The sequence below is a fragment of the Glycine max genome, chromosome 17, assembly GCF_000004515.6.
Source record: "Glycine max cultivar Williams 82 chromosome 17, Glycine_max_v4.0, whole genome shotgun sequence".
NCBI classification, from domain to species: domain Eukaryota; kingdom Viridiplantae; phylum Streptophyta; class Magnoliopsida; order Fabales; family Fabaceae; genus Glycine; species Glycine max.
The window spans coordinates 997,151-1,010,679 of NC_038253.2; the positions used below are offsets into that span (position 1 = coordinate 997,151).

The 13,529-nt window shown below is 33.2% G+C and overlaps 1 protein-coding gene, 1 long non-coding RNA gene and 1 other non-coding gene across 4 annotated transcripts; 2 read left to right on the forward strand and 1 right to left on the reverse strand.

Annotated features, from left to right (window-relative positions):
- Window positions 1–3,407: 3,407 nt before the first annotated feature.
- LOC102664728 (uncharacterized) lies at window positions 3,408–6,321 on the forward strand. Its single transcript, XR_418958.4, has 4 exons — window positions 3,408–3,863; window positions 4,268–4,341; window positions 4,426–4,518; window positions 6,199–6,321. It is a non-coding gene; the product is annotated as an uncharacterized lncRNA (long non-coding RNA).
- MIR171Q (microRNA MIR171q) lies at window positions 3,966–4,074 on the forward strand. The gene has a single exon (NR_126668.1). It is a non-coding gene; the product is annotated as a microRNA MIR171q (primary transcript).
- Window positions 5,901–11,939, reverse strand: LOC100810168 (probable beta-1,3-galactosyltransferase 2). Of its 2 annotated transcripts, none has more exons than XM_003550439.5 (13): window positions 11,375–11,939; window positions 11,147–11,278; window positions 10,359–10,452; window positions 9,365–9,426; window positions 9,263–9,270; window positions 9,063–9,182; window positions 8,876–8,939; window positions 8,403–8,475; window positions 8,173–8,293; window positions 7,162–7,249; window positions 6,969–7,094; window positions 6,643–6,752; window positions 5,901–6,381 (listed from the first exon to the last, which is right to left on the reverse strand). In XM_003550439.5, exons 2-13 carry the CDS (start codon window positions 11,254–11,256, stop codon window positions 6,233–6,235), a joined length of 1,125 nt encoding a protein of 374 aa, XP_003550487.1. In that variant the 5' UTR covers window positions 11,257–11,278; window positions 11,375–11,939; the 3' UTR covers window positions 5,901–6,232. The 2 variants fall into 2 exon arrangements, with proteins under 2 accessions (XP_003550487.1, XP_006600308.1); XM_006600245.4 differs by having other exon boundaries at window positions 11,400–11,935.
- Window positions 11,940–13,529: the final 1,590 nt, after the last annotated feature.

Consider the following 13,529-nt stretch of genomic DNA (forward strand, 5'->3'; position numbering starts at 1 on the left):
CATGTTTGTAAATAAATCACTATATATATATATTATGGTTTTACTCTTACTCAGAGGATTTCAATGACCATGTTGATGAGCACTTTATTGCATCTGTGATCACTGTCTGAAGATTCTTCGTTTCAACATTAAAGAAGAGATTCTATCTAGTTCAAATTAATAATACTCAGGTTTTATTAGCCAGTGTGAATAATGTTTCAAAAGGAGAGAGGTGGGATATCTCTTGCAGGATTTACAAGTTATTGTGTAAACAGACATTACTCAACTCAACTTGTTTTCTAGTGTAAAAGAAGGTGAAAGATAAGACATTATTTCACATGAGGATAGGGACATATGGTGGCTTAAGTAGCAAGTACACTTTATTGGAGTTGGAGTAAATGTGTGGTGAAGTCCCAAAGTAAAAGTGAAAAAATTGAATATCATATAAATAAATAAAAAAATCTATAAACTTGAGTGTTAGGATTTTTTCGGTGTTTATTCCACTTTCGCCCTTTTAAAGCAAAATAATAAATTCATCTAAGATGCTTCAACTTTTCTCTTCCTTTTATGTTGTTAGACATAAAACAATCCACGAGTTTTTAGCCAACAAGCTTTGGGGAATTATTATTAATACATGCATGCACTTGCTTATGGTGCTTTACCTAGATAATTAATATTACATCCCTTTCATTTTATATGTCGTATAAAATATAATTTATTAAATTATGTATTAAAAAATGGTTGAAGCAGCCTGATATATTAAACGTAGTGAAGATAAGCCATATATGAGGTATTAGATAAAACTTCACATAAAATGTCAACAACTAATCCACTATTAGCATGTTGGATCAATGGCACATTGATAAAAAAAAAAAAAAAAACTAACTATTTTTTTCATGGTAAAAGTAAAATAAGACTGAGTTATTTCTGATTTTTCATGTTTTTTGACGTGACTTTGATTGCCTACCATAAAACCAAACACGCCAAACCTTAAATGACGGATTGAGGGATATAAATACAAATTTTGTTTATTTACTTAAAAAATAAAAACAACACAATTTTTTAAACACACATTTTTCTATTTACTTTTACTGCAATGACAAATAAAATATAGTGTACATGTTCAGATTAGATTCAATTTTTCAAAAATCAATTCTATTTTCACGTTGAAACCTAAAATAATAAGTAGTTACTTCCACTTTTCCAAAATTTCACTATGATTTTAGGAGTCCGAATGAACTCTGGTAGCTATTCATTATTGAAACACACTAAGTAAAAGGTTGAAGCATCAAAATTTGATATGATCTACTGCGTGTTGGTTGCACCTAGAGCTCAGAGACTAAAACATGAGTAGTTGATGTAAAAATTGGAAACTGACAATAATTTTTTTGGGGTTAAAGTGGGAGAAGAAGAATAGGTGATTTTGGAAGAAAACTGACGCAGATCTAGACATGCACTGCGATTCGATACTGCCTATAAATTTTCTGGACAAATATTAATTTCTGTCTATCAAAAAACAGAACGTACTTGAAGACAGCGTGTAAAAACAAGGCTACATCCTTATGCAGGCATTTATTTTGGAATTGACATTTGGCCAACCCTTTGGTCTAACTTGATATTCCAAGCTTGAAGCTTCCCGCTAGAATTGGAGTGTTTATTTTTGGACTCCTATGCCCATCATTTTTGGGGCCTGTCCCCAAAACAGTGTTCAGATGACTGTATAAAGAAACGTGTAAGTCTAAAACATTGTATTACATTATCAATGCTAGAACGCAATGTTCTAATAGTACTGGATGATTCTGTAATTTCTGTTCATGTACAACGCATAAATAGGACAATTGCTGCGGTTAGTTAGAGCTAAGCTGCCCAATCACCTGTTTTTGAGTTTGCTGCCATTTACATACTCTCTTGAACTCCTTTTTTTAATAAACTATAGTAATTTAATCACCTTTATATTGAATTCTTCAAAGCTTAATGCAATCTCAGCCAGCATTGCCTGTTTTTGCTCTTGCATTTTCTGAGTGAGCAATTACTGGTTAATTTGTAATCCAAATTTTCACGAAATAATTTATGAAGAGAATAAAAAAAAGATTGCAATTCTTTAGTTATTTAATTATTTTTCAAATATTTAATTTCCCCTGCCCCTGCATCATAACCGGTGGTGCCAACGTGTTGATAAAGTGAAAACTTTCCGTTCGAAAACGTGTGCGAACAAATCTCCCCCTTAGTTATGGGCATTACTGGCGGAAATACTACAAAGCAACATAACATGTCACAAGGTCCCTCACAGGCATGCATGGGAACTAATTAACGCTGTCGATGCTAACCTATTATTCTGCTTCTGTCACCAAAAGGAGAATTTAGGTAGAACCAGCTGGCACCTCAACTATATCAAAAAGAGAAACACTGCATAATCAATTTATTAAAATTCACATTTCTTTGTTTAGCATTACTTTAACTTTAAATTTGTGCAGGATTTTTATATCAAAATTTTCTACAAACAAAGAATCAAATATATTTCAGCTAATAGTATCACTACCTTCGAATCTCTTAATAAAGATCTTGGTTTAAGTTTTATGAATGAAAAAAATATAATTAAATCATTAAAGACATAAATCAATTAATATGAAATTGTTTCAGCTTAATTAATAATCTCGGTTCAAATTTGTTTGTTGTCTATAGTAATCATAAATGTAACTCGAATAAGATTGTCTCCACAAATTATGGTCTAGATAAAAAAAATAACATGAATGAAAAAAGAAACCTCACTGAAAGAATAAGCTAAATTTCTTGACAAAAATTAATTATCGGTAAACACAATAAATATTTCACACCTAACCTAATGAAATATAAAACACTTTCATATACATTTTCTAATTTCCTAACATAATTATTTGTAAATCTACACATTGTGTAAAAAGGATCTAAAGCCATACGAATCAAGGACAAAATCCCCAGATGGATGCATTAAAAAAAAAAAAAGCCATAGAATTTTGAAATTCTTTGGAATGTTAGTAGACGTGACAACCTCCTCCTCTTCCATGGGATTTTGTGGATTCTGTTCATTAGTTTCCTTTTTTTTTTCTTAAGAAGGAAAATTATTAATTAATCATAAATTAAACAACCAATACATTTCATGTTAAAAAGAAGGGATAGGAAAATCTGCCCTATAAATGATGAATCATGAATCTACTTTCCTAGTTTCCTATGAGCTTCCTTTTATGGATTTATACCAAAGACCGTTTGGTTTTTTATTAACTAACTCCACTCACAGGTACTATCTATCTATCCATCTCTGCCTTTGAATGTGGAAGAAAGTGAATATCCGTTTGATATTGACGAAATCAAACTTTTTGCACCATATAGATGTTGTTGATAAACCAAATAAAATTGGTTGAATAGAAAATGACTCAATCAAATCACCATCATATTCACAAACAAATTCACACCAACTACTCACTAACTTTCCAAAAGTCATTTCCTACTGTATTTGAATTTCAAATGTGGTTGGCAGCAGACCAACTTACCCTCTGAGGCTCATAATAAATATAAAAACCTGGAACCAAGACTCGGTTTGTTGTCTCACTGGCCTTTCTCTTCTTGTCACAATTCAAAATATGCCTTTCTCCATTTGTTTCCACTCTCACAATTTAATGTGCCCCTCCTATTTTTTGCTTGGTCGTTGGCAAATTAAATGCCACCTTATTTAAGGCTCTGCATCTCTCTGTCTCTGTCCACGGTACCCCTCTCTCTTCCATTATATTTTAAGAATCTCACAGGACACTATAGTTACTTCTAGGGAACATAATACTACTACCTTCTTCATCAAACTTTCCAACTATTATGTTTTCTGGTGATGGATATATAGGAGTGTTACCATAGGGGTAAGCTTTTCTTATCACGTTCATTATTAACAAATGGTTCTTTGTTTCTTTTCAAAGTGCAGGAATAGGAAGTGTGTAGGATCAAACTTCTAACGAATAGCTTGAGAACTTGAGATATTGGTGCGGTTCAATCAGAAGGCAGTGTTTTATGATCCAAAAACTCTGTGTTATTTGATTGAGCCGTGCCAATATCACATGTAATTCATCTCGGGCTATGACATTTTTTTTCTCTATATATGGAACTTTGCAGCACCATAAAGGTTTTTTTATTTATTTAGTTTTATGTTTTTTTTTATATATGTTGATTGTTGCATGTTCTTAGAGTTCATAAGTAGCAATGGTAACTGGAAATGAGTGTTGACAAAGAGAGTAAGTACCGTTAATTGTTTTTTTTTCTACCGCAGATTTGGTGTTCATCATGCTTGCTACTTTGCGGTGACCACCTTATTAGCATGTTTTGTTGTGTCTCCGAAAAGCGGTGATCAATTTTTTGATGTGGGATAGAGTGAAATTGGTATGATAGGTAGGAAATTTGTTTTAACTTTTGTTTTTTTCTTTTCAGGGTGGTAGGGACTTCATTAGAGGCGGATCAAGTTGCAAGTGGCAATTGGCAAAGATAAATCTTTCTTTACTTTTACTTTGCTTCTATTTAAAGGTTCATCTTTTTGTTTTTTTGACAATATTGTAGCTGATAATGTCCCATCTTTCTCTTGCTTTTAAATTTAATTGTTTTACATTATTTAAAGGTGTGAACTCTGTTTCGGTTCTCCAAACAAATATTTTTGATTCCACAATAAAAGGTTAGATCAAATTCTGATTAATTTGGTTTATGTACCTCTGACTACAATAATTCCTTAGCAGTTAGCAGTACTGTACGTACCAAGATATTAATTCAAATAATCTTCTTGATGATACAAATTGTAATCCTCTCCTAGTTATCTGTTTGTAATATTCTTCCTTTGGATTAACAAAATTGTTTACATTCATTTTTCTTCTACAATAATAGATATTCAAGTACTAAAAACATTCATATAAAAAATCTAGACCTTCCTTAATAAGCTTTCAAGATGAAAAAACAAAGTCATTTTAATATTAAAAATATAATTATGAAATGAATCTATCATTTTATTCAATCTCTCACACTACCCTTTAGACAAGTTTAAATGACATTTTGTTTGATATATTTTAGGTGTTGTATCTTATCCTAGGTTTATACGGCTAGGCCTAATTTAACCAAATCCAATTTGACGGGGGCAATTGCTTCCTTCATCCACATTTTTGCTTTCTGCACCTTATAGAGGACAATAATACTTGTTACTCTAATGTGCACCCAATTGCTGCAGCAACAACCCCTTTCCCCATGGCATCAGCACCCTTGCACCACCACCGCAACCCCTTTAACCCCATGGCGGCAGCGACAACCCCGTCAAAATGCAATGGAGCAATATTACCATCCTTTATTATGGAACGGATATTCCAAAAGTGTATAGATATTTCTTAATAGGATTTTTTATATTTTGGAATAGTTATTTTGACATACCTATACATTTCATATAAAATCTTATTCCAAAATAACTCTTCTGTATAGATATTTCGAAATAACTATTGTAGAATATAAAAAATCTGATTCTGGAATAGCATGTTTAGATATTTTAAATATCTTAATGACATCAATAATCAATAATATATTGAAAAGAAGCTTAGATAAACAACATAATTATAAATTTTTCTGAATTATATTAAAATATTTTAATAAACTTTTTTACAAAAATTATTAAATAAATTGAAGAAAATGAGTCTCAACATTTTTTAAACACATTGAAAATCACAATTTTATAGATTATATTATTTATTTGATAATTCTAGCTCGAGATTTTGTAGTTTCAACAGCTCAAGAATTTTTCATCTTCATACAGCTTTTTTGCCCCACTTAGATTCTCATCAAATAACTGAATAATAGAAGAAAAGATTACTTGTTCTCGTTTCCACTCTTCACAAAAAAGTGATAAACAGCAAAACTGAGAAGGGATAGTGAGGTAAACAAAAATGAAAAGGTAACACTTTTGGGAACGAACAAAAAAAATTATATTAGATTTTGTAAGACAAGTAATAATTATTATGAAGCGTTAGACATGGCAGAGAACTAGAATATAAAGCCCTCCAGCCACTTAACAAAAGAATGGATTGGTTGGCTGCTACTATACTCTTTCTTCTTCATTCTCTTTGGCTCCCAAGCAGCTACACTTATATGTCTATATCATATCATATCATCCTACTAGTCTCAGACTACGTGTATAGCCTGCACTGCACCACTCATGTTTTTTTTCTTCTTCAGGTTTCTGAATATTGCACTACTACTTCTTTAGTTTTTAGAAGGTTCCACTCCACAATGCGTTTTCATCCTCCCCACAACGCTGGTGAACTTCTTTCATCCTCTCAACAGATCTGCAGATCCCACTGCATTTCCAATCAAACGAAGCAACGCAGATGTTACCGGCCTGTGCTTTCCACTCGCAATCTGCAGGAGGGTAGCACTACTACTGTTAAATGAAAACTTCAAAGTCTGGTAACAATTACCATGGGAAGTGATCATTATGTCAGGCAGGCTTAAATGGAAGTTCGAGTTTTAAAATGAGGAAAGAATCATAATATAGCATCTCAAAGTTTAAACAGTAAACATTCAGATGCTAAGTTTTTCATTGGTTAATCAGATTTATATACAATGATTCTGAAGTAGTATTGGATCAATGATAATGGTGTCATGCGAATTATAACATACCAGGGGGTGTGCCACAACACATTCTCCTATCATCAACATGATCCACATCTAAACCAATAAACCAAGATCCCAATGAGACATCTTCATTAGCATATTTATGCAGCATACCCCTGGCGTTATAAAATCAAACTGTCAATCAATCAAAGAAATACTATATCCCAGATTAGTTGGTACGATATTCAATTCTATACTAGCAGAGAAGAGTCCATGAAATTGTTAGTCTGCACTTGGTCCTACCTAATGAAAATCTCAATTTCATTGACATCCTATCATCCCCTTGCCTTTGTGTGCTTTTAACAGTTTTGAGCAAGGAAAACAAGACTTACTGATTTATTGATATATAAGTAGCCAAATCTTGTGAAATGGCATATAATTGTCCTGTAGCATGCCGAAAGTACTTGTTTCCCACCTCTCCAAACTTCCAGTATTCGGGTTCATGGTATCTCACTCCCCTGTGGTAAGACAGTTACACTAGGAAGTGGATTTAAACTAACAAAAATAAAATACAGGTTTTCTTACTTTTGAGCAAGGACAGGACCAGATTTCATGCACCCAATATACACCCGAGGTTTCTTACGATGCATAGACAGAGTCAATCCAAGTGTTGCTGAGATAGAAAAATAAACAATAAGCACAATGAGGAAAGTGATGGAATATATATATAACAATTATGACTGCTTAGTCAATGAAGTGTCCATTATGAAGTATAAAGAAAGTAGTCAAACACCTAAAATACCCAAGAGTCGAGTGGATTTTATGCCTTTCATTCTTCTGTCTATTTGTATAAAAGTTCATCCAATGAAACAAACACTCCAAATACAACTACGAGCACAACATAATAATTACATGAATGTTTGACAGAGAATGTGCCAGTTCTCAATATATAACACTGCAGAAAGCATAAAATATAACACTTCAATATACCAAGCACAAGAAGAATCTAAGCATTGTCATAGCTTAATTGGAAACTTACGTAATAGTGCCTGGTCAATCCTATTGCACATAGTTTATACTAACCTCAAACTTTTTAATGCAAACAATTAAGGAAACTACAGATGAATAAATGAAATTAGCTGTGCTACAATATCGGGGATTATGTTCAAGATTACAAATTGACAGAAAGTCCAATGTTAGTTGAGTCACATGTTAATACATCAAGAGTTTCTTCTATAAAATAAGTCATGATATCCCACGGATAATTAATTTTATTTCATTAGGCAATTTTACTAACAAAACAAATACATAAAAGAAATTCCTATTCTATTTAAATCTAATATCATTTGGATGTATGTTCCTAAAGTTAATTGACAAAGTAAAAATTCAATAGGATTTCTAACAATTATTTTTGAAGTACCCTTCCTCATTCAGTTAGCATATTTATAGAACATTTGTAATAAATGATTTATTGCTCTTTTATAAAGACGTGAGGTTATTCATCTGCATATATAATCATAAGAACTGTGACTTAGATTTATCACTTTAATTTATCATAGTTACTTCTCCAATAAGACTGAATATTTTTCTATTTACCTAAATTCACATGAACATCATCATCAACTTTGACATAAAATTCAGCATCCCACAAGGCAACAGCAGTTGAAAAGTAGATCTTTGTCTTAGCTGATAGTTCTAGGTATCCCTCAATGTGGTTCTGCTTAACACAAACATATTTTGTTTCATTAACAAAAATAAGCCAGCACAATATAAATAAGATATAGGATTATGTATCTAAATGAAAAGTGGCAGGAGAGAAAGATCACCAGCCTCAAAAAGTCAGCATGAAGCCTCTCCTCTGCTTCAATAGCTTTGTCAAGAATGCCACCAGATGTAGAACTATAGACCAAAAAGGCTAATTAAATCTCTAGGATATCATTAATTTAACATCACAAGGAAATATGAATTCAACCAACCATAAAGGATTTCATCATGGATGACCCGAAGGTTTCATGACATTGTGTCATTGATTTAATGATTTGACAATAATTATTTATAGTTCCCTCTCCTAAAAGAATGAGTATACTACCAATCAACACAATAAAAAGCAATCCTGTTGGATAGAAATAAACACAACTTGCATCAGAATGAGAGAACAAGCATCTGTTGGATACAATTTGATGGTTAGACCACAAAACAAAGTTCTTATGAGCAGATCATATGAGAAATTAAGTGCAACAGGATAATCATAAATAGGTAAACACACCAAAAAAGGACAGCGAATATCAGGAAATCTGACCTGTGACCTATAACAAATCGTATGATTATGCCCTTTTCTTCCTCCAACTTCTTTCTTTCCTCAGCTATATGAAGTTCCATCAGAAACCAGGATCAGATACATGAGGCATATGGAAACACTTAAACAAGCCAAAGGAGATCTTTTAAGAGAGGAAAAACTAGAAAATGTTGAAATATCATTAAATCACCTCGTGGCATCCAAGTTGCACGAACAGAATCTCTGCGCTTCCTGCTACTAAAAGCTGTATTGATCCCTATAACCATGAAATATTTTTTCCTTGTAGTTGATTCAACTGTCTCTGACTTCCCTAATACAGCACAATCATTCAGCATAAATTAAGTAGTGAAGCAAATTTAAGATTCAGCTCCAAAGTAGATATTGTCTTACTCGATTTCCTGCAATTCATGTATAGAAATGAATTTAGCATTATAGTTATTTGATAAGCACATAAGTAAATCTAGTGCAAACAACCTCTGTGGCTAGGCTTACGTGATAACGTTCTGTGTATTTGAAACTTCCACTTGACTGTAATTGGAGTTAGGCCTTACAACCTTTGGACAAAGGCAAAACATCAAGTAGAACATGTCATGATAACATATCTTTTTTTCAAAAGTAACAGAAGATGCAGCTAGTAGTTATATCATATATGCCTGAGATTTAAACTTTATCTATACCAAATTTCAAAAGCCACAAGAGTAAAATCTGTGTCAGATAAAAAGCACTCTAGCTTTGCACCTAACACCTAATCCTTTGAAATAGTTGGTCCAGAACCTTCTCAACCAAGCAAGAGTTCAACCCTTTCTCCCCTTGTTAATTTTTGAATTAAATTAAATTTAAGTCAATACAATGTATTAGTGGCATGTGCCAGTTGTCCAGAATTCAAGTCCAAATGAGATGGCATATCAGAGACAAGAATACTTTAAGGTAACGTTTGGCCCAATAAACTTTGGTTTTTAACCATGCCGAACGGCATCATATAATCTATGTAGCCAACCTCACCTAGGGGGATAAGGCTTTTTTGTTGTTGTTGTTGTCTTCTCCTTAAAAGGAGAAGTTGGGCCAAATACAATCCTTGTAAAGCTCTTAAAAATAAATGTATCCTTTTTTTAATGAACAAGACCCAAAAGAGAAAACTTCTATAGAAACTAATTAGAGAAGTTTCTTCCTATACAAACACTACCTTAGGCATGCACTTGGCACTTGGCAGCTTAATTCTGAAGGCACATTCACCCCCAATGAATACAGTTACTGAAAACAAGGGTCTATTAGTGACATTTCCCCCATTCCATTATGCAAGTGTATACAAATAATGAACTAACCAGTAGTAGTTCCTGATCATTCCATGGGGAGGGGACTTTTAAGGCTGTTAATGCTAGTAGCAGTCAATGACAGACTATTGTCTATATTATGGGATAGGGGGAAAGTCCAAGACAGAATCATAGCCAAAATACAACATAAGTAAAAGTGTAACAGACATACTTACTAGATTTAGATTACAACCCTCAGAGTTTAATTTTATTCTTTCAATCTCAGTAGAAGCCCTTGAAATTTCTTTATATTCAGCCATTGACCATATCCTGATATACAATTAGGGTTAGCATTCCTTGTATATGATAATGATTATCTCATTCATGACCTATTTTAATAAATACTAATAGAGTAGAAATTGGACAAAAAAAAGGACCTCTACCTTCAAATTCTGATAATAAAAGCAGAGATTGTGAGCATTTAATTTATAAACCTAAGTGGATATTTGTTCGCAAACAAGCAAGGCCAGAATCAAGGGAGATGAACAAATGTCAATAAATTGAGGATCACAGGTCATGCATATGAAAAGAAGCATTCATTTAATTAAGCTCACCCCAATGTCTTCATTCAATTAAAACTTCACGATTTTCATATGAAGAGAGAGGGCAGGGGGAATAAAATATAGATACCCACCCATCACTTTTTTGATTCAGCGGAACATAAGGGAAAACAAGAAGTGGATAAGAGAAAAGAATAAAATGAGTCTCAATAGCTTTGGGCATTTAATGAAACCAATAAAAAATCATATGGGAAATTGAACAGAAATATTTATACAAGATTACAAGTATAAAACAAACAAAAAAGAAGGATGGATTAAATGCCCTATGGCAGAAGGCACAGGCATTGAAATATTATTCCTTAGAGCATAACCCCCTTTGCAGCCTAAAAACTCACTCACTCACAGAAAACAACTAAAAAAATGAAACTTGATACTGAAATATAGAGACCCAGAAGCACAAGTACCTATTGGTGAAGAACATTCCAGCACAGAAGCTTGCCACACAAAGCAGAAGAGCCCATTTCCTATGTAAGACATTCCTTCCACTCAGTTCTACACCTCCCTTGCTCTTCATTCTCTTCTTCTTCCTCACCTCACTATAATAACCAGAAATAGAAACAGATAATAATGCACAGTATAAAAAAAAGTACAACGAGAAACAAAGATAAAATAAAAAAAGAAGCAAACTTTACAGCTTCTGTGGCAGCCAGTCACTACCTTGTTTCGTTGGGCACAACAGAGGAAGACCCACTAAGGCCCCCTCTTTATCTTCCAGTCTTTGGGAACCGTCCCTTTTCAACAAACGCCTCTTGACAGCACAAACGAAATTCGGAACAACAATTTACTATGATAACTACAAATAACGGTAACAGTAACTCAAGTGTTCGATCACGGTTTCTCTTCTCGGATCTTGTCTCCCTTCAGTTATGTTTCTCCCCTAAATGTTCCGTTCCACAATTTTTCAGCTCAACTGGGTGTATGGTTTGTTTCATGGTAAATCACAATGCATTAATAAATAACACTAACAACATTGTACCCCCCAAAACAAAACCCCATTGTGAAAAGGGGAAACAAATATTTGTGTGCATTGATTAAAGTTATTTTGGAGGAGGGGTATTTTGTTTGCCTTAAAAAGTGTCGGCTGGTGTTAAGTAGTAACAATTATTTTTACTAGGCACTTGAGGTTTTGTCGACAGTGGGTTCAATCCAGTTCAGATGGATCCCACCCGAGTGAGAGTCTCTTCAAGTAAACTGGTCTGAATCACCCTAAATTAGATATGCAATCCAACCAAATTGTTGTGCTACCCAATCCACCCTAACGCTAAAGTCTAAAAGTCTAAAAAGTTATTTTCTTTGCCTTTAACGCACGTGTAACTGTAACGCTGCCACAATTCTGCTAATTATACCAAACGCATGGCTATTTTTATTACTTCTCCTTGGAGATCTCACGTCCATTGATGATATAGTCAAATTAAAGTTTATAAAAAAATGACAAGTAATCCTTGTTTAACAAGCATGTTTTGTGAATTAAGTTAAGCCTAAATCCAACTTTTAAGATGGATTCTAACTATTGTTGTTGGATTGTGGCATATGTTGATATGTTTATTCCTGTAAAATTTATATTTAAAATGTTCAATCTTCGATATGCAGAAGGATGTTCCTTCATCGATTAATGATAATAGTTAAATTAAAATATATAATTGAGAACAATTTCACCTTATAAACTTATTTTATAGTATAAAGTAGGCCTGAAACCAAATCCTAAGAACCGTTTTTCTTCTTTGCATTGTTATTCATTTTCTGGCAGAAAAAGTGTGCTTTATCACATTTTAAAATATGAAAAGGGCATAGGAAATGACTTATCCAAGGATGGTAACGCGCTTACTAGAACTTATGTCTATGAAGAATAGAAGATCGTGCCCAAGACACAAAGGGAATCTATCTCCGATGATAGAAATTTGCGATGAGCTTAATCCCATGCTAGATTAACTGAAAACGCCCAAGTAGGAATGTCCAATTTCGACTAACTCTAAAATCATACATCACCTGATTTTTAAAATACCAAACTTTGCACATCGTATATTCATGTCTCATAATATTGACCGTGACTCTACTGTACATATCTTGTTCATTAAACCAATTTTTCCAATTAGTTTCACGTTAAGATTAAGATTGTTAACGCTATTCAGCTTGTTTTGTTAGAAAATTAGAATGTTTTACCGTAATCTCACATTATTGCGTCTCAATTCGATGTTAGAAGGGGAAAAAATTAAAACAAAAGTATTTCAGGACGCGATGCTTTAAAAAAAAAAAAACTAGTGCAATTTGCCCAAAATTGTTTGCAGTGGGTTTTGCAGTAAGTTGCATTTTTTTCTTCACAGACCAGTATGATGAAAGAGTGATTTGAGTCATTTGACGTTATATCTGGAACACTAATTTATACTTGGTTTTTTTTTTACAAGCAATTTATGTTTCGTTATGGAGTTAATATTTGCACTATGGGCATATGGCCAATAAAAATATAAAAAGAAAAGAAGAAAAAAAATGGGAGCAGAGACTTTATCAAAAAATAAATAAATAATGGGAGCAGTGAATAGGAAGCAAAGTGGCCGAAAGCTTCCGCAATTTCATGACTAGTAGGATACCCACGGGCCGCACCGCGCCACCGCCGCAGTTATTTCATATTCATATACCGGACATGGCAAGCCCAAAAGATAAAGGGCACGTCCGAAACTTTTTTTTATAACTAATAGTTGAGATGAGTGGGATCTGTGTCACTAGGATCAACTATGTCTCAAGGTTAAAATAACACTTACAAATTATCTCAACATTTTCATAGTGGAAATT

What these genes read in the sequence shown, in the direction of transcription:
- LOC100810168 (XM_003550439.5), bottom strand. Translation starts at nt 11,256, where the DNA reads ATGAAGAGCAAGGGAGGTGTAGAACTGAGTGGAAGGAATGTCTTACAT. An exon ending in AGGGTTGTAATCTAAATCTA is followed by an intron (nt 9,427 to 10,358) that starts GTAAGTATGTCT and finishes CTTTGTCCAAAG; the next exon opens with GTTGTAAGGCCTAACTCCAA. An exon ending in ATGCTGACTTTTTGAGGCTG is followed by an intron (nt 8,294 to 8,402) that starts GTGATCTTTCTC and finishes TGTGTTAAGCAG; the next exon opens with AACCACATTGAGGGATACCT.